We start from the raw sequence: 25,218 nt of genomic DNA, 5'->3' as shown, positions 1-25,218 counted from the left end.
ACCTTTTTTAATCAGAACCTTCACTACGTCTTTGTGGCCATTCTGGCATGCTAAATATAGTGGGGTTTCTTTGTCTTTTTCGACAGCGTTGACGTTTGCACCTTTATCAAGCAGTAACTTTACGATTTCACAGTGACCTTCGAAAGCACTAACATGTAGAGCAGAACGGTTATTCTGCGTCAATGCTTCAATGTTGGCACCCCTCTCAACCAATATACCCACTACACTTTTATGGTTATTTTTACAAGCCCAATGAAGCGGTGTCCATGCGTTTATTTCAATATCGTTAACGTTTGCACCTTTATCAAGCAGTAAATTTACAATATCGCAATAACCTTTGGAAGCACTTACATGAAGAGCTGTCCATTTTTTGGCAGTCAATGCGTTAATGTTGGCACCCCTTCCGATTAATATTTCTACAACCTCTTTGTGGCCTTTCTGGCTTGCCAAATGAAGTGCCGTCCATTGATTTATTTCATCAGCGTCTACGTTTGCACCATTAGCAAGCAATAATTCTACAATATCGCAGTGACCTTCGAACGCACTAACATGCAGAGCTGTCCACTTCTTGTGATCCGATTTGACATTGGCTGCACCTTTTCTAATAAAGGACTCTACAACCTCCTTGGCATTGATCTGGCATGCCAAATGTAGTGGTTTTATATCGTCTCCATTAACAACATCTGTCTCCGCATCTTTATCAAGCAGTAAATCGACAATTTCGTTGTGCCCTTTCGAAACACTAAAATGAAGAGCTGTCCATTTGTTTTGTGTTAATGCGTCAATGTTTGCACCCTTATCGATTAAAGTCTTCACTATATCTTTGTGGCCATTCTGGCTTGCCATATGAAGCGGAGTTCTTTTATCCATATCTTCAGCGTTAATGTTTGCACCTTTATTAAGCAATAATTCGGCAATATCACAGTGGCCTTGGGATGCGCTCATATGAAGTGCTGTCAATTTGTTTTCAGTCAATGCGTCAATGTTGGCACTTTTTCCAGACAGAGTATCCACAACATTTGTGTGGCCATTCTGGCAAGCCCAATGAAGCGGTGTCCATTTATCTACATCAACCGCATTTACGTTAGCACCTCTGTTAAGCAATAATTCAGCAATATCACAGTGACCTTTGGAAGCACTTTTATGAAGAGCTGTCCATTTATTTTGTGTCAATGCTTCAATGTTGGCACCTCGCCTGATCAGTGCCTCAACAACCTCTTTGTGCCCGTTTTCACATGCCAAATGAAGCGGCGTTGATTTATCTATTTCAACAGCGTTAGCATTTGCACCCTCATCAAGTAGTAGCTTAACAATATCGCAGTGACCTTTGTAAGCACTTGTGTGAAGAGCTGTCCAGTTGTTTTGTGTCAGTGCGTCAATGTTGGCTTTTAATCTTAACAAAGTCTCCACAACATTTCTGTGACCGTTTCGGCAAGCCAAATGAAGCGGCGTTGCCCAGTTATCAATTTCAACAGCGTTTATGTTAGCGCCTTTGTCAAGCAGTAAATTCACAATAACACTGTGACCGTTGAAAGCACTAACATGAACCGCTGTCCATGCATTTTTTGTCAATGCGTTAATATCGGCACCTTTTCTCATCAAGGTCTTCACTACGTGTTCGTGACCATTTTGGCTTGCCATATGAAGCGGTGTCCAGTTGTCCATATCGACAGCGTTTACGTTAGCGCCTTTATCAAGTTGAAATTTCACAACATCGCAGCGGCCTTCGAAAGCACCTACATGAAGAGCTGTCCATTTATTATGAGTCAATGCATTATTCTTGGCGATGCTTATTATTGACGTTTCCACGACATCTTCATGTCCATGTTGACTTGCCAAACCAAGCGGCGTACATTTGACTCTTTCTTTTTCAGCTTTCATTTTAGCAATTTCAACGATTAGAAAATCTACAATATCACAGTGTTCTTCAGATGCACTTACGTGAAGAGCTGTCCGCTTATTATGAGTTAATGCATTTATGTTAGCACCTCTTCTTATCAAAGTGTCCGCAACATCTCTGTGACCGTTTCGACATGCCCAGTAAAGCGGTGTACATGTATCTATATCGACAGCGTCAACATTCGCACCGCTTTCAAGTAGTATATCTACAACTCCGCAGTGACCTTCCAAAGCACTTACATGAAGAGCTGTACATTTATTTTTAGTCAATGCATCAATATGGGCACCTCTTTCGATTAAAGTCTGCACTACTTTTTTGTGTCCATTCATGCCTGCCAAATGAAGAGAAGTTCTTTTATCAATTTCGACAGCATTAACGTTAGCACCATTATTAAGCAATAATTCAGCAATATCACAGTGACCTTTGGAAGCGCTTACATGAAGTGCTGTCAAGTTGTCATTCGTCAATGCGTCAATGTTGGCACCTCTTCTGAGTAATAAATCGACAACCCCTTTATGACCATGCTAGCATGCCCAATGAAGCGGTGTCAATTTACCTATATCGACAGCGTTAATATTTGCACCTTTAGCAAGTAGTAAATCTACAATAATGCAGTGACCCTTAGAGGCGCCTACATGAAGAGCTGTCGAATTATTGTGAGTCAATACTTCAATGTTAGCACCTCTGCTGAGCAATGTCTGCACAACCTCTTTATGCCCATTCTGGCTTGCCCAATGAAGCGGCGTCCATTTATCTATATCGACAGCGTTAATATTTGCACCTTTAGCAAGTAGTAAATCTACAATAATGCAGTGACCTTTAGAGGCGCCTACATGAAGAGCTGTCAAATTATTGTGAGTCAATACTTCAATGTTAGCACCTCTGCTGAGCAATGTCTGCACAACCTCTTTATGCCCATTCTGGCATGCCCAATGAAGCGGCGTCCATTTACCTATATCAACAGCGTTAATATTTGCATCTTTAGCTAGCAGTAAATCTACAATAACGCAGTAACCTTCGGAAGCGCTTACATGGAGAGCTGTCCAATTATTTAGAATCAATGCGCCCATGTTGACATTTCTACTTAGCAATGCCTTCACAACCTCTTCATGGCCATTCCGGCATGCCCAAAGAAGCGATGTCCATTTATCGATATCAACAGCGTTAACGTTTGCCCCTTTATCAAGTAGTAAAACTACAATATCGCAATAACCTTTGAATGCACTTTTATGAAGAGCAGTACTTCTGTTGTGAGTCAATGCGTCAATTTTGGCACCTCTGCTGAGCAATGTCTGCACAACCTCTTTATGCCCATTCTGGCATGCCCAATGAAGCGGCGTCCATTCATCTATATCAACAGCGTTAACGTTTGCACCTTCATCAAGTAGTAAAACTACAATATCGCAGTAACCTTTGGTTGCACTTTCATGAAGAGCAGTTCTTCTATTGCGAGTCACAGCATGAATATGCGCACCTCTTTTGATCAAAGTTTCCACAACTCCTTTGTGACCATTTTGACATGCCCAATGAAGTGCTGTCAATTTTTCTTTATCAGCGTCGTTGACGTTTACATGTTTTTTAAGTAGTAAATCTACAATATCACTATAACCTCCCGAAGCACTTTTATGAAGAGCTGTACTTTTTTTGTCAGTCAACGCGTCAATGTTAGCCTTTCTTTTAATTAATGTCTCCACAACTTTTTTATGACCATTCTGGCAAGCCCAATGCAGTGGCGTCCATTCATCAATGTCAACAGCGTTAATGTTTGCACCTTTTTTAAGTAGCAGTTTTACAATATCGTAGCGACCTTCTGAAGCACTTCTGTGAAGTGCAGTCCATTTATTGCTGCTCAGTGCGTTAATGTTTGCACCTTTTTGAAGTAAAATCTGCACTACATCTTTGTGATCATTCTGGCATGCCGAAAACAATGGTGTCATACCATGCTTACCAATAGCGTTTACGTTTGCACCTTTTTTGAGCAATAAATTCACAACACCGCAGTAACCATGGAATGCACTAAGATGAAGAGCTGTCCACTTGTCGTTATTCAATGATGCAATGTTAGCACCGCTTTTGATTAAAATTTGAACAACCTCTTTATGGCCATTTTGACATGCTAAATGAAGCGGTGTACATTTATGCCTTTCAATAGCGTTCAAGCGTGCACCTCTATTAAGCAACAATTCAACAACAAGGCTATGACCAGCAGATGCACTAAGGTGCAGAGCTGTTTTATCTGTCCTGTCCAATGCATTTACATTGGCACCATGGTCAATATACTGTTTCACATCCTTAACCATTCCTTTTTGAGCCGCAAGGTGGATTAACGGATCATTGGTATATTTTGGATCGGCAAGTTCTGGATATTTCTTGATTAGCATTTCCTTTACAGAATTATGGCCATAATGAACAGCAGTTTGAAATGTTTTGCAGATCATACCGTTCAAATGTTCTTCTTTTATCAAATTGTCAGTTAAAATGTTTACAACAGCTGTGTGTCCTCCAGCTGCAGCTAAATCTAAAGCAGTTTTGTCTTCGTTTGTCTGTTTATCAAGCTGTGCACCTTTTCGTATTAACATTTGCGTCATATCAGCATCACCATTGTTACAGGAAATATGAAGTGCATTCCATTTATTATTGCTTATGGAGTTCACGTCAATGTCTTTGTCGATCAAAAATGAGGAAATAGCAATTTGGTTGTGCTGAACAGCATAATGCAGAACTGACCATCCCTCTGTGTTTCGTATATGAAGGTTCGCTCCTTTATCTATAAGTAACTGTACCAAATTTCTGTGTCCGTATGTTATGGCCGAATACAAGGGAAGTAAACCACCATTATACTTAACATCGGGATGTAGTTTACAGTTATCGATCAAATAGGAGCATATTTTATCACTGCCGTTTTTAATAGCAATGTGAAGCATTTCAGCCTTGTTATTTTTGGACAGAGCTTTTTTTGAACGCACATATTTCAATAGCTCTACAGCATTACTTTCACAAGCCCAGAAAGCAACTTTTTTCGATGCAAAAAAATTTTTTCGGGTGATTGCTGGAATGAAACATTTAATATTTTTTTCAATTATTTTGATAAGAAAACGTCTTATGCCCGCAAATGCAGACAACACATTTTCAATAATGCTTTTCAAATAAACGAAATCGTCCCACAGAAACACCGCAACAAAAAACTCAGCATAAGAATGATGTGAAAACAAAAGTTTACCATCCTCAAATTTCAATAGAATGGATTTTTCGTTTTGCTTCCGATGTCTTTCTCTAATATCGTTCAGTTTTGTCATGTATTTTGGGTTTTTTAGGATAGGTTTAAGGTCACCAACATCAAGATATTCTATTGCTAGCAGTTGATGGTCAAGATAAAACCCTTCAACAATTTGTTTGTTCGCATTGACCTTCCCAATGCCACCGCATTCATCATTTATCTTTATTAGTAAGCATTTTTCTATGAAATATTCATAAATGTGTTCAACTTCTAAGAACTTCTCTTCTAAATAGCTTCTTTCATCTTCGTGGTCGATAAATTTTGTTTCTTTAAATTTCTCAAACCCCTCTTTGTATATTTTTGACACCATTTTAGCCATCAATGGAACTCTGCACAAGCTATCAAATTTCTTAACCAAAAACTGGGAATATGAATCGAATTTGGAATCGATATTACATTCTGCATTTTCATTCCAGGACTTTGCAAGGTATTCAATGATATTTTTACTGTTGAATGGCTCTAAAGAAAAATAAAGGGCATGTATCTTGCGCTTCTTGAAAAAGCTTTGCAATGTTTTTTTCTCATGATTTCGTACACTTACAATAAGTTGAATGTGTTCTGATTCCAATAATGATTCGAACAGATGGTTTATTCTGCTTCTATTTTTCTCATGAATTTCATCATACCCGTCAAACAATATTGTAATATAATCATTAGACTTTTTTTCCAAAACGTTTTGTATAAGTTCAACATTCTTTTGGGATAATACAGATTTGAGAACATCTAATGATGATTTGTTTCCTGAAACGTTTACAACATCTTGTAGTCTGTTCAAGTAAATTAAGAAAGCTGCTCCTGATTTGCATTTTTCATGTTCAAGGGCAACATATTGGAGAAGCTTAGTTTTACCTATCCCTGGATCCGCCGTCAAAACCAAACACTGATAACGTGCAAACCTCAACTTCAGACTTCTGGCAAGCTGAGTATCGGTCACCTCCTCGTAAGTTCTGTCAGGAAGAGATATTTTGTTATCCATTTCACGATCGTTGTTCGAAGTATCACAAGCAGTTGAATCCACTCTTTTGCAACTAGGATCTGGCTCAGATTTTTTGTTCCCATCAAATTTAGCATCTTTTACATGTTCGGGTGCATCAATGTTCTCTCGTTCAAACGAAAGAATCCTGTTTATATATAACTGATCCATGTCATTTAATTCTGGGTGTAACTTTACAATTTTCGACCGTAACTTGTTGCAGTATCGCGATACATCACGTTGAGTCAAATAGTATTTGGAATTACCTTGCTCGCATTTTTGCGTTGCATCAAAAAAATCATCCAAATCTTTCGCAGCGTCTTTATAATCATCTTCGGTTAGCTTGCCTAATACGTCCGGCCGCAGCCACATTCTCATCCACGAGTATAGCTCTTCGACGATGAATGGTTCCAATCGATCCGGTTGTTGCACTGATAATGTGAGAAGCGAAAAGAATTGCTCCACATCAGAGGCCTCCGCGTAGAACAATACTGAACGGTGTTTAGTCCGCGATGCCTTTATGTCGAAAAGTTTCTGTTTTGTAGTAACCTCCTTATTTAGATCACACAATTCAGCCTTCAACATTTTATACAATTCAGCTTTACATACTACATCATCATTGAATGTTTCTTTGATTGTTAGTTGGCCATTTGCAGTCGTTGTAAAGATCAAATCTAGTATATCCTTGTACTTTTTTAAATCATCGGAGGCAACTCCTTTATGGAAAAGTTCTTTGATGGCTGTAATCAGGTTGTCGAAATATTGTCCTTCCACTATCAGGCATGTGGGAGATTCACATTTTTCGACCTCAATGTTGAACTTCAGTGGTTTATTAATAGGGTCTAAATTGCGCAGCTCTGGTTGAAGCACTTTGTACACTTTAGCAATGAAAATCAATGAGTCGTTGAAGGTTTCTTTGAATCTTATTTGATGGTTTTCCGATTGCCACAGAATGTCTTTTAAATAGGCATTATACTTTTGCAGTTCGTTTGTTATGATTCCATCAGTAAAAAGTTGCTTGATAGCGTCCTTCAGAGAATACAAACCTTCGTTGGCGTATTCCACGATTGATTGAATTGTAGCGTCAGTCGGTGTTAGGACTTTGTGGGTTGCTCCTTCAGATGTAAATCGAAGATATTCATCTACATCTCGATCCTCGATCGCCAAGCAATTTTCTGCGGTCTCTAATTTTTCATCTAGTTTCTTGTTGGTGAACAGCACGAAGTTTGTTCTGGCTCTGAATTTGCTTCGAACTTTTAGGTAGGAGTGGAAATATTTGTACAAACTGAAATCTCCTTTCTCTCGATTCGTTTTCGGGAGCAAGCCATTGATATCTACCTTTGAATCTTTGGCATCGGCATGTTTTGACTGTATTAATGTCCATTGCTTGACTGACTTATCATGCAGTGCAACATCGTCAAACTTATCCGCGATTGTCAGTTCGTAAGCCAATCGGAATTTCTTTCCTTCTCGTGTCAGCCTAAGTAAAAGAATTTGAGCTAGCTGCTTTTGATACAGCTCGCCATGACTTCCAGACTTGGTGCTACTTTCGTACGTCTCACTGGCTTCCGGATGTATATCATCTTGCTTTGAGTATACCATTTTGAGACTGAAATTGAAAAGAAATGATTACTGAAATCAATTGAGCTGAAACAATTTGAACATTTTCAACTTTTGTTTTATGTAGAATCATTTTTTGCATTTCAATCAATTATTACATTCATCAAAAACAAAAATCCTAGGTGTTCCATGTATAGTTACACACTATGACCTCAATTTGGTAAAATAATTTAAAGCTATCATCAAAATTTATCAAAGTTGCGGTAGTCGCACCATTTTTTTTTGTTACGAGATATTTTAGAATCCTGATTGATTTCTTGTATTCGGTGAAGTTTTTGTAAATGCCCCTTGATAGTGACAAAGTTCATTAGTAATGCGACTGCCAGGTGACATACACATTTTATATCGTATATATCTCTGGATTCTGATTAGTTAAAAAAATGATGTCTTCGGCATAGTTGTTTGGTAGGTCAAGTGTTGTTGTTGCGACAAGAGAGTCCATTGATGCGCCCCCGTAATTGTTGGCAACTCGATTGTGAATATGTGAATAATACGATATGTAGAAGACAGTCTCTGATGAAATTGCAAATCATTGTTTTCCTACGGATAGACGTGAATATGGTAAAGTAAATATAATATTAAGAATTCTTGAATTATTATGCTAATTATATACTAAATTACAGGCTAGAGCTTAAATCTACAATTTAAATTATTATTTGAACCCGTTGTTAACTATTAGGAAACCGATTGTCAGTAGATCATTATAAAAATCAATTGCACTATATCCAATCAATAAATATCCATTCAGCTTTGAGCTTATCACATCGGGATCAAAGGTGTATTCGCTACAAGGAACTCCGAAAAGTTCAACCCCGTAACATTCTCAAAGAATCGTTACCAAGATGCAGAAATCCTTCGTTCGGCAAACTCGGTCCAACACCCGAGCAACGCAAGAGGCGGCTAGAACTGATTTCTAGCTCTGTGTGAGTTCTGCGAATATTGCTGCCCCCGGGGTGGTAGAACAGACATGGTCCAATGCGGAACCTGTAAGTGTTGGTACCACCTTACGTGCGCTAATGTGGATGAAGCTGTATTGTGATCGAGTGATTTCGGCTGTTCAAGGTGTTTACCGAAAATTCCGGCCCACCTAGAAGTTCTACGACAGGACGGACAAGCGTTTCAAGTTCACGAAGATCCCAGATCGCCCGCTCAAAGATGAAAGGCTTCTTCGAGAAAAGCTGGAAGAAGAAAGACTGCTGCAGGAAAAGTAGCTAGTCGAGAAGGCAATGAGCGAGAAGCTAGAACGAGAAAAGGAATACTTGGCAAGGAAGCATGAGCTGCTTCGCCAGAATGTTGGCTTGATTCCTCGTGCTACAGACAGTAGTCCTATTCAACGACGCAGTTTGAACTTGCTCGACGATGTTCAAGATTCTTCCGGTGACTTTGTACGGGAAAAATGGATCAGTGAACACGTTCGCTTTCCTAGACGACGGATCGTCTGTCACAATCGTTGAACAGACCACAGCAGACAAACTAGGAGTAGACGGGCGCCCGCATTCTTTGTGCATCCATTGGACCAGTGGCATAAATAAGAAAATTGGCAACCAAGGAGCTAGTGCGGATAAGAATATCGGAACCCAGAAGCAAAATGCGCTTCAACCTGTCCGAAGTGTACACCGTCGAAAACCTGGGACTACCGGAACAATCGTTGGACGCTGTAGAGTTGTCGAAGGAGTTTTCCCATTTGCGGTATCTACCGGTCAGGTGTTAGCGAGAGGCCGTTCCTAGACTGCTGATTGGATTAAGCTGTTAGAGGCGAACCAACTGGGAAGTTCCCTACTGACAAAAGTAGCTGTATAAGAGCTTATGGAGTTCCATAAATTACGTCACGCAAAAATCGACCATTTTCAACCCCCCCTCCCCCCTATGTCACACTTTTTGTATGGGACCTCTGAAATTTTTGTAGGGGTTGTCACACTTTGCTGAACCCCCCCCTCCCCCCTCAAAGCGTGACGTAATTTATGGACGCTCTCTAAACGTGTTCGGAAGAAAACTCTTTTAAGCTATTATCCAGCAAACATGTTAGTTGGATTGAAAACCTCTTTAAAAAGATAATAATTATAATGGATTAAGCAACTCACACCTGCTGACGACAACCAAGCTGAGGCATTCCAAGAAGCAGCACAAATCGATATTGATCGATGTTTTTTTATATACTTGATATTTTTTTATGCTATTCCTTTTTATGAGAGAAACCATTTTTTTCATATCAAAAGTCCATATTATGTCTCGACTAACATTCCAATAGGGCCTATGAAAAAATGGAACACATGCAAATAAAAAAATATATCACGAAAACGGCTTGTTTGATCGGAAAGGTGTCTTCAGCAAAGTTGTAGAATAATAAATGGCGGCTCTCAGAAAAATACAAATTGAAAAATTAATTTTGTTTTTTACACTGAGTTACACTGATTTAAAAAAAAATCGGTCAAAAAACTTAAGCCTTTTTCAAATATTAGTCTAGATAAATTTTGTGAAATCAAAGTATGCAAAGTTGCTTTGAAATACATAGTCTTCATACCCACAAAGTTTCATTGGATTCTGAGAGGGTGCTGTCAACCCCGAAGACGAGTTGGCGTCATACACTCTAAAAAAAACTATGTTACACGAAACCGAAAATGTTCAAAGTGTCATAACTTTTTTGTACATTTTTTTACCATTATGAAATTTTTACAGATGATAGCTAATAAAATAAACTTTATTCTCACAAAAAATCACGAAGGTAAAAAAATAACTTTTTGAGATATTTAGTTTTTAGTAACGAAATTCACTTTTTTTAGGAAAAAAACAAAATTAATTTTTCAATGTGTATTTTTCTGAGAGCCGCCATTTATTATTCTACAACTTTGCTGAAGACACCTTTCCGATCAAACAAGCCGCTTTCGTGATATATTTTTTTTATTTGCATGTGTTCCATTTTTTCATAGGCCCTATTAAAATGTTAGTCGTGACTCGATAAAAAGTTATTGTATGAAAAAATGGTTATTCGTATTAATTGGAACACCTGTGCAAAATCGTAGGAAAATCAAAAATGCTAAATTAAAAAAATTGCATATTTTTCGTGTTGCTTCGTGGAATGCCTCAGCTTCGAGAAGGCCAAGAACAGGAACCAATCGCTGCGAAGACTCGCATTGGTTGGGTTGTATGTGGCTGCTTAGGAGGAGGAGATAGAAATTTCCAGCACAGGCAAATGCACATAATGCGCCGAAAAGTCTGATCAAGAATTGTACGATTACGTACGTGAGTTTTTCTCGGTGGAGAGCCTCGGAGTTGCCGTAGCACCAAACCAGGAGCGAATTGAAGATCAGCCAGCGTGCAGGAATCTTGAGGAAACAACAGTTCGGAAAGTAAGCGGGAAGTTAGAGACCGGGCTGCTTTGGAAAAATGATGCCATAGAGTTCCCAGACAGTGGACCCATGTCGGAGCGTCGATTGAGATGCCTTGAAAAGCGATTGGAGAAGGACCCAAAGTTATATGACAGCGTACGGCAACAGATAGCAGACTACAAGTTGAAAGGCTACATCCACGTAGTGACAGAAGAAGAAATGGCCAAGTTCGACCCACGGCGTACGTGGTACCTTCCGCTGGGAAAAGTGTAAAATTAGCATTTAAGTTAAAATACACGTTAATATAAACAAATAAAAAACCTTCCGCTGGGAGTTGTGCTAAATCTAAACAAGCCAGGAAAAGTGAGAGTTATTTGGGATGTGGCTGCGAAAGTGGAAGGAGTGTCTTTGAATACGGTGCTCCTCAAAGGGCCTGATCTGTTCACTCCGCTGCTGAACGTGACCTTCAAATTCCGAGAACGCGAAGTGGCGTTTTCCGGCGACATCCAAGAAATGTTCTTGCAAGTCGGAATCAGGAAGGAGGATCGAAGTGCGCTACTGTTTGTCTTTCGTAATTCACCTAGTGAACCTTTTGTAACCATGGCGTTCGACGTTGCCATTTTTGGTGCAACATGTTCTCCTGCACAGTCACAGTACGTGAAGAATCGCAACGCAACTGAGAACAAACGAGACCATCCAAGGGCAGCGGAAGCTATCAAAAACAAGCATCATGTCGACGACTATTTGGATAGCGTCGACACCGAAGAAGAGGCCGTCGAACGAGCCTTAGAGGTAGCTGAAGTCCACCGGAAAGCAGGTTTCCATATTCGAAACTGGGTATCGAATCGATCCTCGGTTCTGGAAGCTATAGTCCACTGCACGAATTTATGCTGGCCTGTTTATTCTCTGCCGGCACCGCTCAAACGTAAAATTTTCTGTGAGAGTAAGCAGGCCAGCACAAATTCGTGCAGTGGATCATAGGGGAAGTGAATCCAACTACGGTCAAAAGCCTATCGATGAACAACCAGAGTGGCTTCGAGAGAGAGTACTTGGAATTACGTGGCTTCCTGACGTTTACGCAAGACTATTCAGGATGGTCATTTGCTCCACAGTCAGCCTTCAAAACGGACTGGAAAGTAAGATCGCACCAATGAAACGGGCAATTCTGAGCTACGTGATGAAGATCTACGATCCGTTGGGGCTAGTCGGTTCACTAGTAGTTCAAGGAAAGATACTACTGCAAGACGTCTGGAGTGCGAAGGTAGGTTGAGACGAAAATATACCCGAGAACCTATTCGCACGTTGGAAGCTGAGGTTGCAGTCTTTAAAGGAGCTGGACAACGTCCGAATCCCTCGGGTCTACTTTCCGGGATACGATCCTGCTTGTTATGGAGCCATTGAGCTGCACATATTCGTGGATGGAAGTGAGCAAGCGTATTCATCGGTAGCGTACTTCCGCGTGCAGGATCGAAAACAGACACGCTGTGCACTAGTTGCGTCCTAAACGAAGGTAGCTCCTCTACCTACAGCTAACTTCCGTACCACGATTGGAGTTGCAGGCTGCAGTGATTGGCGCACGTTTACGCAAGACTATTCAGGATAGTACAGATCAAACGCACATTTTTTTTGACCGACTCAAGCACCGTTGTTTCGTGGGTGAAATCAGATACACGACGATATTGGCAGTACATAGCGTACAGAGTCAATGCGATCCTGAGCCTATCGAAGACGGAAGAGTGGCGTTGGTTAGGAACCAAAATCAACGTTGTGGATGAAGCCACCAAGTGGGGAATGGGTCTAAACTGCAAGCCTGACACCCGATGGATTCGTGGGCCAGCGTTCCTGTACAACGACGAACAGGATTGGCCAAAAGACAAGTTTCAAGTGACAGCAAAGGATACCGAAGAAGAATTGCGACCTAACTATTTACGTTTGCGGTCACTACTTATCATCTCCGATCATCGACGTGTCGCGATTTTCAAAATACGAGCGGTTATTTTGATGCGTCGCGTATGTTCACCGATTCTACGAGAAGCTTCTGCGAAGGATCAGAAAAGTGACGAGTGAAGAAATTGAGGACATCAGCACCGAAGATTTGCGTAACGCAGAAAGATATCTCTGGAAACTCGCACAATCAGATTGTTATCCTGATGAGGTGGCTACACTTAAACGCAACATGTTATTGGCACCAGAATACAGACGACCGCTACCTAAAAGCAGTTCGTTAGCGAATTTGCCACCTCTACTGGACGAGCACGGATTGATGCGTGTAGATGGTAGAATTGCAGCTGTGGATTACGTGGAACACGATACCAGATACCAAATTTCCGATAATTCTGCCCAAAGTGCATTCGATCACTAATCTTCTACTGGACTGGTATCACCGCAAGTTCCGGCATGGGAACAACAAGACGATAGTGAACGAAATTCGGAAAAGGTTTTGCGGCCCCAAGCTCAGAACCCAGATTCGATCTATTAGTAGACGTTGCCAGTATGTATTACATTGTGCATTCTATCGATAACTCGATTTGTTATCGAGCAGGTATTCAATAACAAAGAAATCCCACATATTAGTATTAACTTGCTACTTCGCTCGATAGCTCGATTTGTAATCAGTAAGTTATTGAATATCATCTATCTATATATATAAAAATGAGTTCAAAGTTCCTTTGAGGCAACAAAACTTAAAAACGGATAAACCGATCAGCATGGTTCTTTCACGGTTCGGTTCGTATTTGTGGTGGCTGTGTTTATATGCACAAAAAGTTACGAAAATCAACTAGAAAAGTAAGAAAATTGATAAAGTACTTATTTTTCATGAGCTGGTAAGGAAATCAACACGATCGAAAATTAGATCAATCTAGAGTGCGGTGCTTTTTTGAGCTCAACAGTTGTCAAACCACCACAAGACGGCAAGACAAAGTTTGCCGGGACAGCTAGTAGTAAATAATAATGACTGTTATACCTTGGACATGCTGGTGGTGTTCATACCATGGAACAAGTGGTCAAGAAAATTATTCCAAGGCTATCTTGAATGAGACAATTATCAGTATAAAACTCATTTCAAGATAATTGTATGTACCAAGGTACGAAAATCACCAGTCTGTCCAAGGTATGATTATTATTAAAATTTACGTTTAACGAAAATTGCAATATGTTTTAGATAGATATTCGATAACTAAAACACAGACAAACAGACGAAACACTCTTCGAAATCGCTTTTAGTACACGAATTTCCGTTAGCTTTCCGTAATCGTACCAGAGGCGCTAGTGTTCGACTAATTTGACGTTTATTAATGTACACCTTGCAGAATGTGTATGTGAAAGGCAAACACCAAATCACATCTCTCAGTTTAAATAAGAAGAAAGCACATTCACCATAAGCATTTCTTAATGATGTCATCGATATATTTAAATTTTGAGATATTCAAAATATTCCGCACACTGTTGATCGTTCCTGGTAATACTTTTAACAAAGTAGTATGGCTGTGGTTCATTCCTCGAAACTCGTTTTTTTATTTAATTCTTTGCCTTTCTGACCGTTTATACTGCCCGCTGCTGATGCGTTCACAAAAACCCCCGATATCCGGCAACTCAAACCAAAACTCGAAATACCCAAGGGATTTAAAAAAAAAAAAATATTGTATTGAGATGGGACACAAGCTCAACATTCGTAATGTTGCTCTTCATCGGTCTCGATTATGAATAAATTAATTATAAATGGAGGAATGTATCCACACGAAATTCATAGAGCAAGCATTCAAGCCAGGCGACGAATGCCAAGAACGGTAGGCCAAAAAATCATAAGTTGAAAATACCTAGAATACTCAACCCAAAAAAGATTTGAATTAAATACAATTGAGCATAGCATATTTCCGAATATCAATATACACATTTAAAGATTACGTGTGAACTTTAATGTTACCGTGAAAGGGGTCAATATGGCTGAAGGTGTAAGCTCGTACCATGCTAAGGACACAGACAAACAGACGTAATACATAGAGCATTTTTTTGTTGTGAAAATCCATCATCTAGTTCACACTGCCACCATCTCCCTCTGTTTGTGAAGGGCACAACTATGAAAATAGAAAAAGGAGCGTGTTCAATGGATATTTTCATTGTTTTAAGGGTGCCTCACTTAGATTCCCGGTCGGCCGGAAATCTTTTCCTAATGAAAGTTTGCCACCTGCTACAAAATAACATGAGAGAGATTTTTAAATAATATGCCGTTCCGTTTCGTTTTGCCGTTGTCACTGTGTTTGGGGCTTCTGGGACAGGAATCCCTTCCGGGATACCTTCAGGAATTCCTTCAGAGATTCCCTTAGGAAACCCTTCCGGGTTTCGTTAAGGAATTCATTCCGGTATTCGTTCAGGAATTCTTTCCGGGATTGCTTCAGAAATCTCGGTAGGAACTCCTTGATGAACCTCGGACTTCTGAAGGCTGACGAAAAAAAATAAGCCTCTCATGAACTGTCATAAATACCGCAAGGAACTCCAGGAGATATCCCGAAAGAAACTCCAGAAGGAATCGCGGAAGGAACTCCTGGATGAATCCTGGGGGGAACTCCAGGAGAAATCCCAGAAGGAACTCCTGGCGGAATCCCGGAAGGAATTCCTGATAAATCCCGGAAAGAATTTTTGAAGGAAACCCGGAAGGAATTTCTGAAGGAATCCCAGGAGGAGTTTCCAGTGGAATCTCGGCAGGAATTTCTGGAAGAATCCTTCGATGGATTCCTGGAGGAACCCGAGAGGAATCTCGAGATGAAGAATTCCAGGAGGAATTGTAATGTAATATCGAAGGGTACACCTAGGGGATTTCCGGAAGGGTGTCATGGAAAAATCTTGGAAAGAATTCCTGGAGTTATCCCGGGTGGAATTCCTGGAGGAATGCGAAATTTTACGAGATATCCAGGAATGAAGTCCTGGAGGAATTTTGGAAGACAGTTCTAGAAGAAGCGCGGAAGAATCTCCTGAAGAAATCATGGAAGAAACTCATTAGATGCCCGTATGGATTTACTGGAAAAATACCGATAAGAAATCCTTGAGGAATCCCGTAAGAAACTCTAATCAAGGAAGGATTCACGAGATGAAACCCGGAAAAATGTTTTTGTTCTTCACTGGAAAAAACCCGGGATTTCTGAAGAAACCCCGGAAGAAATTCTTTAAATATTTTCTGAAGAATGCTTTGGTAAAATTTGGTAATTCTGGATGGTTAACTTTCTGGATAAGAAACACCCGTGGAAAACCTGAAATATTTCTAATTAAGAATTTAACCATAAACTTCGATCTTCCTTCTGACGTTAACATAGCGCACTAATCATATAATACGACAAAAAGAAGAAACCAATGTTCGTCTCTGTCGTTCTGCATTTGTTCAGATATTTGGAAAAAAGTGCGTTTTAGTAATCACCGTTGCGCACACCTTGTGAGCAACTGCACGGAACTCCATGCATTGGAAGTATGCCGTTCCGTTCCGTTTTGCCGTTGTCATTGTGTTTGGGGCTACCGGGATTCCTTCAGGAATTCCTTCCGGGATTTGTTCGGGAATTCTTTCCGTGATTCCTTCGGAAATTCCTCCCGGGATTCCTTCAGGAATTCCTTCCAGGATTTTTTCAGGAACTCCTTTCGGAATCCCGGAAGGATGTCTTGGAAAAAAATTGAAGGGAATTTCTGAAGGAATCTCGTAAGGAACTTCTGTAGGAAATTCTAGAAAAATTCCTGGAGTAATTCCTGGAGGAATCTCAGAAGGAATTCCTGTATAAATCTAGGAAGGAATTCCTAGAAAAATCCTAGAAGGAACTCCTGGATGTGTCCCGAAAGGAACTCCTGGAGAAATCTCGGTATGAACTCCCTGATGAACCTTGGACTCCTGAAAGAATCCCAGGAGGAACTCCTGGAGAACTCTCATAAGCAGCTTTTGTATGAATCTCAGAACTTCTGGAGGAATCCTAGAAGGAACTATTGGATGAATCTTGCAAAGGGAATCCTGGAGAATTGTCGGATGAAACTCCTGGAGGAACCTCAGAAGGGACTCCTGAAGGAATTCCAGGAGAAGTTCCTGAAGAAACCCCAGAAGGAACTCCTGAAGAAATCCCAGAAGGAACTCCTGGTTTAATCCCGGAAGGAACTCAAGGAGATATCTCGAAAGGAACTCCTGAAGGAATCGCGGAAGGAACTCCTGGCGGAACCCCAGAAGGAACTCTGGGAGGAATCCCAGAAGAAACTCCTGAAGGAATTCCGGAAGAAAGTCCTGAAGGAATCCCGGAAGGAATTCCTGGAGGAATCCCGGAAGGAATTCTTGAAGGAATCCCGGGATTTCTTCGGGAATTCTTTCTGGGATTCCTTCAGGAATTCCTTCCGGGATTTTTACAGGAATTCATTTTGGGTATTTTTCAGGAATTTCTTCCGGGATTCTTTTAGGACTTCCTTATGGGATTCCTTCATCAATTCCTTCCGGGATTCCTCCAGGAACTCCTTCCGGATTTATACCGATTTAGATCGTAGCAGGCTGAATTCCGCACTAGGGCCAGAACTCCGGCCTGGCCAAAACTGAAGCTTCTACCCTATATAATTAGCATAATAATTCAAGAATTTTTAATATTATATTTACTCTACCAAATTCATGTCTATCCATAGGAAAACAATGATTTGCAATTTCATCAGAGACTGTTTTCTACATATCGTATTATTCACACATTCACAATCGAGTTGTCAGCAATTACGGGGGGCGCATCGATGGAATCTCTTGTCGCAACATCCTCCCCCTCGTGACGTCCGAACAATGAGTTGACGACACCACACCTTTTGCTGTCCACTCCGCAACTTCCGACGCTGTCCTCCTTGTCACAGTCGACACGATCGTTCTCTTTTTTACGTCCACTGATATCCAGAATCGCCAACTTGCTAACCGGTCTTCTCTTCAGTACCCCAGTCGATGTTTCTATGTCTGCCTGCCGTATGATACCATCTTTTCCCTCGTACGTTCGGCTTACTCGGCCGCGGATCCGGAGGTTGTGGGCCTTTCCATCAACCAGTAGAACCAATGATCCTTCCTTGATTGGTGCAACGTCGTAGAACCATTTCGCTCTTCGAGATATTATTGGAAGGTACTCGATAATCCAACGCTTCCAGAACATACCCAAACGGTTTTGTAGCATCTGCCAGCTACTCTTTAAAGCCTTTCGGTCATCAACTAGTGCTTTGACTTGCTGTCTAACTCCACTAGAACTAAGCATTAGAAAATGGTTAGGAGTTCCTGCTCCTCACTGTCTAGTGGCAGGAATGTTAGCGAACGAGAATCAATCATATGTTCCACTTTTGCTAACAATGTCATGAACGACTCATCGTCCATCTTCTGCGATACAGACAACGTTCCGAGTGCAATCTTTACCGAGCGAAGCATCCAACCATGTGTGGGGCTGCCGGAGGGTTGAAGAGCCATTTAGTGTTAGCGTTCTTCAACTCCCTGCTAGCTCCTATAAAGTTTGTGCCGCTGTCCGTATAGACTTTTTGTGGCGCTCCTCTGCGAGCAATGAATCGTCGGATTTCCTTCTTGCACGAGTCGGTAGATATGCTGTAAACCACTTTCATGTGTATTGCTCTCACCGTTAAACACTTGAAAATCGCAACCCACCGCTTGACTGCACCGCGTCCAACTTTCACAAGGTAGGTTCCAAAGTAGTCGATACTTTTGTAGGAAGGGCCGGAGAATCGGTGTTGTACGGCATCGCGGTAATTGGCTCATCTTTGGGTCTACAGGTGTAGATTTGTACACTCGGCAGTATGTATCTTTCAAAACCGCGTAATAAATTAAAATTCTTTCTTAGGAAAAGTTGTGGCTCCTGTTCCACTCTACAATTCGTTCTTTGGCATCAAACTTCTACCTCTTATCGTTTTCTTGCAATTTCGATTTAAACATCGCATTTCTGATCATAAATTTGCAACTGTACAAGTAAGCACTGTTTTGCGCACTGTGCCGCTGAAGATAAATCAATTATTAGATCATTGAAGTGGTGTAGTCTTATTAGGTTATTGCAGTTATCTTGTAATGTTGTTCTTGCATTCAATTTTGAACTCACACTCCGATATGCTTACAAAATACCTAAACGACTGACGCCTAGGATAATCCATACAACGGCATTTATATAAAACAAATCTATCTCATGGATTTAAACAAATCTATCTTCATATATTTTAAACGGATGTATTTTTCAGGGAGACTACAGTTCTTGGCATTAGTCGTCTGGTTTGAATGCTTGCTCTATGAATTTCGTGAGGATACATTCCTCCATTTATAATTAATTTATTCATAATGAGACTAATGAAGAGCAACATTACGAATGTTGAGCTTGTGTTCCATCTCAGTGCAATATTTTTTGGAAATCTCTTGGGTATTTAGAGTTTTGGCTTGAGTTTCCTGATATCGGGGGTTTTTGTGAACACATCAGCAGCGGGCAGTAAAAACGGACAGAAAGGCAAGAATAAAACAAAACAGGTTTCTAGAAAAGCACCACAACTATACTATTTTCTTAAAGGTATTACCAGGAACGATCGACAGTGTGCAGTATATTTAGATAATCTCCAAATTTAAATATATCGATGATATCATTAAGAAATGCTTATGTTAAATGTGTTTTCCTCCTTGTTTAACCTTCACGTACCCGACACCCGACATCTTATTTTCAAAACGCTGGCATTTTGTCAATTTTCATCCAATTTTTTTGAAGTCGCCCTCAATTGATCATAAATCGGTGCAAGTTTATTTCACCCAAGTGACCATGCAATATCCGGAACCATTCTGAAAATATTCCGGATTGTACTAGAGTCAGGAGGGGTGCCAAAATGGTGATTATTCAGTGTGTTATTGTGTATGAGCCATCGATTTTCAGCGGAATTTTCATTGCGAAAAATAAAACACAACTGCAGTAACCAGATTTGAATAAGTTAATCCATCCGGATCCCTGTGAGAGGTTCCGTATGGCCTGATTGGAGACACTTCTAATTTTCAATCTAAACATGCCGTGCGACATATCTTTATTCATGATTTCGAATTGCTGAGTCAGAAACGATAGACTGAAGTCTGTATCAACCCATATATGTAGTCACCCCAGAACATCTAGCACAGGTTCCACGGAGGGGTCATCGGGGACATTTCTGGTTTGCAACTAAAACATGCCGCGCGACGTATCAATCTTCATGATTTCGAGAGAATGAGGCAGAAAAAATTAACTGAAGTATGGTCGCTCCGAAACACCTGAAATAGGTTCCGCGGGGGCCTCTCAAACACAATAACACACGAAATAATCACTTTTAGCCATTTGGCAAAACATACTCCTTCCCCACTCCCTGACCTCAGTACAATCCGGAATATCTTCGGAATAGTTCCGGATATTACATGGCCACTTGAGTGTTATAAACATGCACCAATTTATGGTCGATTGAGGGTGACTTAAAAAAAATCAGATGAAATTTGACGAAATGGCAGCATTTTGAAAATGAGTTGTCGGGGGTCGGGTACGTGAAGGTTAAACTGATAGCTGTAAATTAAATACGATGTTGGAGCGCATCAAGTTAATTGCAAATCAATTTGGGAATGACTCTCCCTTACCATTAGGGAACGTACATAAATTACGTCACGCATTGAGGGGAGAAGAGGATCCCAGCAAAGAGTGACGACCCATACCAAAATTTCAGAGGTCTCATACAAAACTGTGACTTCAGATTGTTTGGTAGGTGCTTGAAAATGAAATGATTTTGCGTGATGTTCCCTTACAGAATTTTCGTATACTAGGCACCTCTTAACCATTTACCGAGAATGCGAAAAAATCCTGCTTTTTTATATTTCTAGACGTTTGAATTAACACGCTTTTCGTCATACAAAGCTAAATGGATTCACTACTTCGTCGTTACTACTGCTGATCAACTGTGAACACGCGTCAAGCAGATAGTCCATCGTTTTCCATATTGGGCTCTCGCGACTCCCCCCTGTCTGTCGTCACTCCGCTTCACGAAGAACAGTTGAAGCGTGCATGTAAGTGTTTGAGGGATCACGAAACGATTTATTTTTTATTGTTTTTATTCGTGAATTTCAACTTATGCTAATTCTTCACACATCACGATACGAAGTTTGGGAAGCTATGCGATAGTCCATATTAACCAAAGATTATTATCGTTGCTCTAGGCTTACATATTACATTGGGATCTACTGCTATAAACACTATCCACATCCGGCTTAATCCACTAACCTGTTCGTTCGTTGTTTCTGCTACTCGCCAAACAACCGCTCTTCGCAACAATCTTCACAAAACTGATATCATTAGTTTCGATCATTGCCGAATTTGGATGACCATGGTCCACTGGCAAAATACTACCAGGATTGGCAGAAATTTCCCCTCTAAAATCGCAGCAACACACATCCTTAACATTTCCGACCGAGAAAGTTTGTCATACGGCGAAGAGTTTTTGATCCTCACGTTCCCTCACACACTGAATCAAAATATCAAGCATAACTTCACCAAACACCCTATCTAACAAATATAAACCAAATCTGCGTTTCGTTAACTAGTTATATAAATCTATATGCAACTAGCTGTCCCGGCAAACTCTGTCTTGCCAATCTTGTGGTGATTTGACAGCTTTTGAGCTAATTTAAGCACCGCACTCTAGATTGGTTTGATTTCGATCATGTTGATTTTCTTCCCAGTTCATAAAAATCAGTACTTTATCAATTTTCTAACTTTTGGAGTTGATTTGCGTAACTGTTTATACATATAAACACAGCCACCATAAATACGAGTCGAAACGTGCAAGGGTCATGCTGATCGGTTCGGCCATTCGTGAGTTTTGTTGCCTAAAAGGGGCTGCAGACTCATTTTTATATATATAGATAGATGTATAATCACAGAGAACAGACATCCAGGCTAGAACAAATTTCATTCAGAAAGTTGTGTAAGGATTTGAATCTTTACTTGAGTAAGGTTGCAAACCAATACACGATGACAACACACTAGTGTAGAATTAGCTATAAGTTAAAATACACATAAATATAAACAAAAAAAAAATGACAACACTAACGCCACCAAACACCATATTGCCACAGTCAGTGGTGAATTGAAACATTTCAAGTGGTGAATTAAATTAGTATGGGAAATTAACCGATTGCAGCGCCACACTATTGCCACTTGTGTTGCCGATTTCAAATGGTCGTTAAATTCCTTACACAGTTTCGGAACTGGACTTGGATGTCTGTTCTCTGTGGTATAATTCACTTCTTGTGATGCTTCCAGTAAGTCCATCTTCATATTTGACGCTTTTTCGTGCAACATTTTGATTTTCTAAAATACTCTTTAAAGGTTACGCCAAGGCGAGAGAACTAGTAAATTTTTAAAAATCTCGCCGGGCCGACTTCTAAACATCATTTCTTGAAGCTACCGTCATGCAAAAGTTTGTTTCTAACATCATTAGAGGTATGTATCATTTGCAGGGTGAGCCCCCAAAATTTCGGACTATGTGCAATTTCGGGACACCCTAATCTACATGCACTAACAACAATAAGACAAATTTTGATTTGGGGATACACTGAAGTTTTTTTTTACGCGGTTTTTTTACGCGGTACCGCGTAAAAAAAATCGCGTTATTTCAATAAACGTCGTAAAAATAAAACCGCGATATTTCAAAACCCGTCGTAAAAAAACCGTTTTTTTTTTCAAAAACACGCGCAAAATAGTCAGGATTACATCTAACGTGACTTGATTTTTTGGACTTTTTTACGACGTTTTTTGAAAAAAAAAACGCGGTTTTTTTACGACGGTTTTTGAAATAACGCGGTTTTTTTACGTCGTTTTTTGAAATAACGCGTTTTTTTACGCGGTACCAACCGTCGTAAAAAAAACTTCATTGTACTGACTAATCATTTTGGTGGCAGCCTTTTCTCATAAATGGCATTTATATTTTTGGCCCTGACCCGCGAGGACTCATTTTCAAAATGCTGGAATTTCGTAAATTTTCATCCGATTTTTTTGAAATCACTCTCAATCGATCATAAACTGGTGCAAGTTTATTAAACCCGAGTGGACATGCATTACCCGAAACTATAGACAGTAGAGTAAACATAGATACGCGGGTATCGCTGAGTGACGTCATGCGTTCCATTGGTGTTGTTGAAATCGTGACGTCATGCTCGTTTGGATACGGATTATGACAGTTCGTTTGGGTACAACGGATTCATCTTCGCGGATCAATGTTTATTCTACTATCTTTATCAGGAACCTAAGAGAGGCGCCGGAAAGGTCTATGACTCAAATTGGTTAGGATGATGCTATTATTTATTTGCATGCTGTCATGAAGGTCCCTTGTGTGTGTTGATGTGCGGTTCACAGGAGTTTCCTCTAGTAGATCGAGTACCCGTTGACGGTAAGTGCAAAAAAAGTGCTTCTTGCTTAACCCTCCTAAGATGTTACGCTTTGCGCACCACGATGGCGAGCATTTATCGGTCATATTGACCCCAACAGCCTACTAGGGTTAAGATGAATGTGTAGTGGGGCAACGTCAAAGAGAACTTCGACCCCAAACTTTGGACAGCTCGCAAAAATCAGTCGCTTGTCCGATATTGGACCGCTTTGGCTCAAATGAAAGGGGCACATGTCTAGTTTTGAAAACCACCCGGAGACATCCGGATTCGGTCACTGTGGCCACCGGGAATCTGCTTCAACTGAAAAATGCCGTTTTACAGACCCTCACTTTGGCAAACTATAACTTTGCAACTAAACAAGTAATCAGCACCGTTCAAGTATCGTTGGAAAGGTATACACGTAGACTTTGATTAAAGATATTAATACTCACTAATTCTTGAGATCCGGATCCCGAAATCCGGAACAGCCGAAAAGTCATTTTTTATTGTTGCTATGTGCTTGAAAATCCACTATTATTATTCACTCTATGCATTTTTTGCATAACTTCTCTGTATACTTCTCTGAAATAAGAAACATTTTTTTAGGGTTCTAGACAGTTGGTCAATACGGAACCGGTTCCACGGATCCCGGAACGTGGTCAATTGTGTAACGACAATGAACTTCTTATAATTTTCGCTCCATAACCCGGCGCTACATGGTTCTACCTTCATGGATTTTCATGTTTGAAACCCTTATAAATAGTCATTATATTCTTCTTCTTGGCGTAACGTTCCAACTGGAACAAAGCCTGCTTCTTAGCTTAGTGCTTATTGAGCACTTCCACAAATATTTACTGAGAGCTTATACTGCCAATGACTATTTTGCATGTGTATATCGTGTGACATGCACGAAGAAGAGAAGTTAGAGAATGACCGATATGGAATAGGTGGATGATGCCAAAGTTCTCAATATCACTTAAATTACTTTGCAGAAAAATGGCAGCATACCATAAACTTTCCAGTTTCGGGTGTATGACAGTATTCGAGAAATTAAAAAAAAACTGGAGATTCTAATATTAAAACAGGTTCTACCGCATATTCCACCGGAAATTCTTGTAGCAGTTCCTTCGGAAATTCCTTTAGAAACTTCGTTGGGAATTCTTGCTGAAGCTCCGCCGTAAATTTTTGTGGGAACGTCACTGAGAATTATTTTCAAAGCTTTTACAGGACATTCACCTGAAATTTTTCAAGCAGTTCCACCAGCAGTTCCATTAGAAGCTCCACCGAAAATTCTTCTAAGAATTTCACTGAAAATTTCTATAGAAGTTCCACTAAGAATTCCAACAGGAGTTCCGCTTATATTTTTTTTGCGGGAATTCCACTAAAAATCATTCAAATAGGAGTTCCACCAGTAATTCCACCAGGAAAACCTCTAAGAGTTCCAAAGAAAATTTCCGCTGGAGTTCTTCCAGGGAATTCAACGGGAAATTCTCAATAAATGTTGCCGGTAATTCATTTAGTTTCGATCGAAAGAGGAAGTTACAACGGAAATTCTTGTAGGTATTCCACTTCAAATTTCTGCATGAGTACCACTGCAAATTCCTACAGGAGTTCCGTCAAGAAATCCTCTAGTATTTCCAACGAAAATTCCTCTAAAAGAATCATCGGAAATTCCTCTCGGAGTTCCACCAGAAATTCTTCCGTCGGCAAACCCTTTGGAAGTTCCACTGGGAA

General features: G+C 40.3%; 1 protein-coding gene across 1 annotated transcript; it reads right to left on the bottom strand.

The window, feature by feature from the left end:
- Positions 1 to 1,007: 1,007 nt before the first annotated feature.
- Positions 1,008 to 9,559, bottom strand: LOC115267412 (uncharacterized). The gene has a single exon (XM_062844841.1). It carries the CDS (start codon positions 7,750 to 7,752, stop codon positions 2,425 to 2,427), a length of 5,328 nt encoding a protein of 1,775 aa, XP_062700825.1. The 5' UTR covers positions 7,753 to 9,559; the 3' UTR covers positions 1,008 to 2,424.
- Between the last annotated feature and the right edge of the window lie 15,659 nt (positions 9,560 to 25,218).

The sequence above is a fragment of the Aedes albopictus genome, chromosome 1, assembly GCF_035046485.1.
Source record: "Aedes albopictus strain Foshan chromosome 1, AalbF5, whole genome shotgun sequence".
NCBI classification, from domain to species: domain Eukaryota; kingdom Metazoa; phylum Arthropoda; class Insecta; order Diptera; family Culicidae; genus Aedes; species Aedes albopictus.
This window is presented reverse-complemented; position numbering and strand designations above follow the sequence as displayed.

Excerpts from the sequence above, each read along its gene's own strand:
- LOC115267412 (XM_062844841.1), bottom strand. The coding sequence starts at position 7,752 with ATGGTATACTCAAAGCAAGATGATATACATCCGGAAGCCAGTGAGACG.